This window comes from Lagopus leucura, unplaced genomic scaffold (genome assembly GCF_019238085.1).
Source record: "Lagopus leucura isolate 7727_CA_CO unplaced genomic scaffold, USGS_WTPT01 Super-Scaffold_100159, whole genome shotgun sequence".
NCBI classification, from domain to species: Eukaryota; Metazoa; Chordata; class Aves; order Galliformes; family Phasianidae; genus Lagopus; species Lagopus leucura.
Genome location: NW_024962335.1, coordinates 35,292,769 through 35,297,039, shown reverse-complemented (window position 1 = coordinate 35,297,039; position 4,271 = coordinate 35,292,769). Strand labels below are relative to the sequence as shown.

At 37.6% G+C, this 4,271-nt stretch overlaps 1 protein-coding gene across 1 annotated transcript; it reads right to left on the bottom strand.

The window, feature by feature from the left end:
- Nucleotides 1-292: 292 nt before the first annotated feature.
- FGF6 (fibroblast growth factor 6) lies at nt 293-3,487 on the bottom strand. Its single transcript, XM_042890522.1, has 3 exons — nt 3,148-3,487; nt 2,117-2,217; nt 293-439 (listed from the first exon to the last, which is right to left on the bottom strand). Exons 1-3 carry the CDS (start codon nt 3,485-3,487, stop codon nt 293-295), a joined length of 588 nt encoding a protein of 195 aa, XP_042746456.1.
- Between the last annotated feature and the right edge of the window lie 784 nt (nt 3,488-4,271).

Genomic DNA, 4,271 nt, shown 5'->3' with positions numbered 1-4,271 from the left:
AAGTTGTATTTTGTTTTGATCAGCAACAAAGGAGTCACACAGCCGTGTAAAATCTGCACAGAGTAGAGGAGAAGCAGAATACATATTCTATATGTTGAATCTAGTACAAATATTTTCATCCATATATATATCTATATTATTTTTCAATGAACAGCATATATATTTTACCTGGGAAATTATTCCATACTTTACCTGGGAAATTATTCCAATGTGCAAAATGAAGCAGTTTTTCTTGGGCTTTAGATCTTCTCCTTTGATCCTGCTCATATTCTTGGTAAAAAGTGGGTCGCTGTCATAGCAGGAGAAACTTCTTTCCCTTCTTCACTCTGCCATGTTTGCTGAGTGCTATATAAGCACCATGGTAAGCATTTGATTCATATGCATTGTAGTTGTTGGGCAGCAAGGTTTCTTTGAATTTGCACTCATCATGGAAAGCAGCCTATAGAATAGGAAGAGAGAGAGAAAAAAAAAAAAAAGCAGGTATAATTAATATTTCAGAAAGACTCAAATCACTTATCTTGCTAATGTTTTTACAGATAATGAGTTCATTATAAAGTGCAACTGGTGGTGCCATAGTGTCTATATCTAACAATAAATCTCCCCACTCTGTGCTTAATTTTTTGTTAAAAGAACTCGGATGTCACCTGTCTGGATAATGGACTGTGTTATCATGTCCTTTTATCCAATTGCTTTATTTCACACCTCCCCTCTGCAAGAGGCACTGTGATTTATTAAATGAGACACTACCAGTGCTGTTCTACTTGAACATCTTTGTAATAAAATGATTCAGAGCTTATTCGAGCTTAGCTTAGGACATCATGTGAATGCACACCTATTACAGCTTTTAAAAATATGTTTGAAAACAATTGAGACCGAGTAGAAACTAGAATATACAGATAGATAAGTGGGTGGATAGATAGATAGACAAATATCAAAAGAAGCTCTGGATCCAGACCATGAACTTTTTTAGAAAGTCTCATTTAGCACAGCTATTGGTCTTCTGGAACTTTTATGTGCTTGAAATCAAAATTGAGCAAAATAATATTCTCAGATTGAAAACTTAAAATATCACATTGTTTCTATTTCTGTGAGAAGGAATAAATAATAGTTACCAATCATTCATTATTTGGTATTTTATTCAGCAGTGAAATGGTTTGTATAGATTACAGCTGTTTTAAAGGAACTGACTTTGTCGTTTCTTGATCAAAAATAAAATAAAATAAAATTTAAAAGCTTAACTCATTCAGTATCATTCATTACTTTGAGGTGGATTGGTTTTGCTCATTGCCCAGAGTCAGACTTTTTCAAACAAGCTTCCTGACAGATGTCTTTTCTACTAAATTTTGAGACTGAAGATTCAGGTATCAGAGATTAAACTGTATTTAAAAAGCACAGCTAGCACTTTCTAGATGAGAATGATGGTGATTATGTTTCAGTGTGACTTGCGTACCATAGTGAACAGCTATAACTCTTTCTCCACTCTTTGAGAATGATCTCAAAAAACATTCTTAAAATAGCCCCAGATGGATATGTGGGCTTTGTACAGTAGAATTCCCTATTCTTCCTAGTAAGGCTGTTTTGGTAGGAAGAGGAACACTGTCATGATTTTACTAACTACAGCTAGCATAGCTGTAGCATAGCTATACTAACTACAGCTAGCATAGCATAATTCTCTCTCCTACACATGCATATACACACACATCAGTGCACAGATTCACACACACACTTTACCTCTTAGGGTTTTTTCACAGCACACCTGTAAGCATAACACAGTGCTGGCATGAGTAGGATTCCCTGTTACTAGAAGTTGTTTGCAGTGCCAAGCCCTTAGAAGATGCCACCTAATTGATCTGTCCTATTTGCAAAATACATTCAGCTTCCTAGGGCACTCTCTGTACAACCTGCTGAAAAACTTTAACAGGCTCTTAACAGCTGCACCACTTGTTGTTCTGAATAACACTTATGACATTAGGCTGGGTTGCCTTATGTAGTTGGAGGGCAGTTTTCTCTGCTTGAAATCAGAGATTTCTCAGAGGAGGAAAAACAAATAAACAAACAACAAAAAAGTTTAAAGCTTTTGTTTAAAGCTTGAAACATTATTCGCATTTATACTCACAGTTCCATACAGCTTCCCCTTGTTCATTCCAATGAAGAGAGCACTTTCCACACCAAACAGGCTTACAACACCTCTTTCTACAGTAGATATTTCAAAGAGGCCTAAAAAATAAGAAGTTCAATAGAAATGTTATCACAGAATTTATAGCTAATTAAAGACAATTCAGATATGATTGATTTATTTTAAATCCCTAGTGAACATGCCTTATTTTTTATTATTATTATTTCCCTGACTGTGCATAATAAGTACAAATAGAAGTACGCATAAATTATCTGGGTTTTTTTTTTTTGTTTGTTTATTTGTTTGTTTGTTTGTTTTCTCCCACATACTGAAGGATCTTATAATGATTATTCTGGAATCATATTCTAGTCCTATAGAGTCGATTTTGCTCACAGATCTGTCAAATTCTCAAATTCTCCTGGGCTAATATTTAAATTTCTTGTATCTGCTTAGTTTATAATTACAGAGTATGTTATTGATCTCTAGAGAAGTATGGCTTGTATTTGAAGCCCTTTGTGATAGCTACAAGATTTATAGCTACTGCTCTCAGGGACAAATTCAAACCCACAGGACAAATGCTTTTCTTCTAATCTTACAGTTGCAGAACAGCAGCTATAAGAACAAGCAGAGCAGTTGTAACTCTGTATCTCTTCAGTTACAGCGTTTCCCAAGACTAGGATTCCAAAATCATGCGAGCTCAGTGACAGTCTCCTGAATTCAAAAGGCAGATGAGAAGGTGAGTAGTGAGCAAATGCAGTAGAAAGCAAGTTTTCAACCTGGTCTGTCTTCTCTGGTCTGTGCAGTAAAGTACAGCAAAAATAAATTGTATCTAAATTTGTCTAAGCATTTGTAACATGTTTCAACATGGAGGATTCCAATGTCTATTGATCTCAAGAGAATTTTAAAGGGCAACAGATGTAGCACAGATTAGTAATATCAAATAATAATATTTGCATTCTATGAATGGTAATTACAAGAGTTCACAGCAGTTAAGTGACATATATTCTATTTCATTTCTGGATGCAACTCACTGTATTGGTTTTCATTGTGAACTCCATTTATCCTTCCATCTGGGAGGATTTGAAGATGAAACCCGATGCCCACGTTGCAGTAAAGCCTCCGCTGCCTCTTGATTCCTAGCAAATAGTCATTCTCCCAGTTCACATTTGACTTCTCCCCTGACATCTCAGAAATGGATCTGGATAACAGAGATTGCCATCCTCTTTCCAGCAATGTTCCATTAGTTCTGCTTACAACTGGGTGTGTTGAAGCAATCCCAGCTAGAAAACCCAAGAGAATAAAAACAGTCAATGTCCAGTGAATGGTGGCTTCACAAGACATAGTGATGAGAAGTCTTTGTGCAGCGGTCATCTGGTCAACCTCCAGGGCACGTGGTCAGAATTAATGGCACTAAAAATACCGCCCCTCTTATTTTTCTCCCTTCAGCATGGTGGCATAGGCTTATTTTTGGAAAGCAAATGGAGAATGCTGACATGAAACTAAAGCCTAAGAGCCGTCAGGTTGGAAGCAGAGACAGGCCAACAGCACTCAGTTTGGTGGGGACCACGTTTTGGAGATCTTGCACTGCCATGGGTGGCCTCAGTATTGTTCGCTTGACCAATCTTTATAGTGCAGAGGCTGATGCTCCCCACATCATCACTGACATCAACAGAATACCAGAGGTAAGATTGCTATGGTGTAACACTAACCTGCTCTTCTTCTGGGATGGCTGAATTTTGATGAGTGCGGTCATCCAAGACCAGAGGAAGGAATGAGGTTTCACTGGCTGCAAAAAGCAATGGAATCAAATTGTTTGGGCAGGCAGAGGTCTCGCAGGGACTTCCTTATTTAGAGAAGAGGATGTAAAAACAGTAATGGACCTCACCAGTGAGCAATGAAAACTTTTCAATTTCTTGCTTGGCAGCATGATCACTGTACATCAGAGTAGCTCAATATCTGGGGAGAAGTGGCATGATGTGGCTATCTCTGTTTTTATGCATACCCAGAGAATCCAAGGCACCCCTTACTATAGTGGTCCAAGCACTAACAGCTTGTCTGTACCTCTGAAAGGACTGCTCGTGGCCCATTACACAGAGGTAAGCAAAGTGAAAGATAGGACTTGCTCCTGCTGCTTTTATTCAAACATGCTTATGTT

Bases quoted from the DNA above. Each gene is read 5' to 3' on its own strand.
- FGF6 (XM_042890522.1), bottom strand. From the start codon at position 3,487: ATGACCGCTGCACAAAGACTTCTCATCACTATGTCTTGTGAAGCCACC. The intron at 2,218-3,147 runs GTGAGTTGCATC...CTTATTTTTTAG, and splicing joins TCACAATGAAAACCAATACA to GCCTCTTTGAAATATCTACT. The intron at 440-2,116 runs GTGAGTATAAAT...CCTATTCTATAG, and splicing joins AGGGGAAGCTGTATGGAACT to GCTGCTTTCCATGATGAGTG.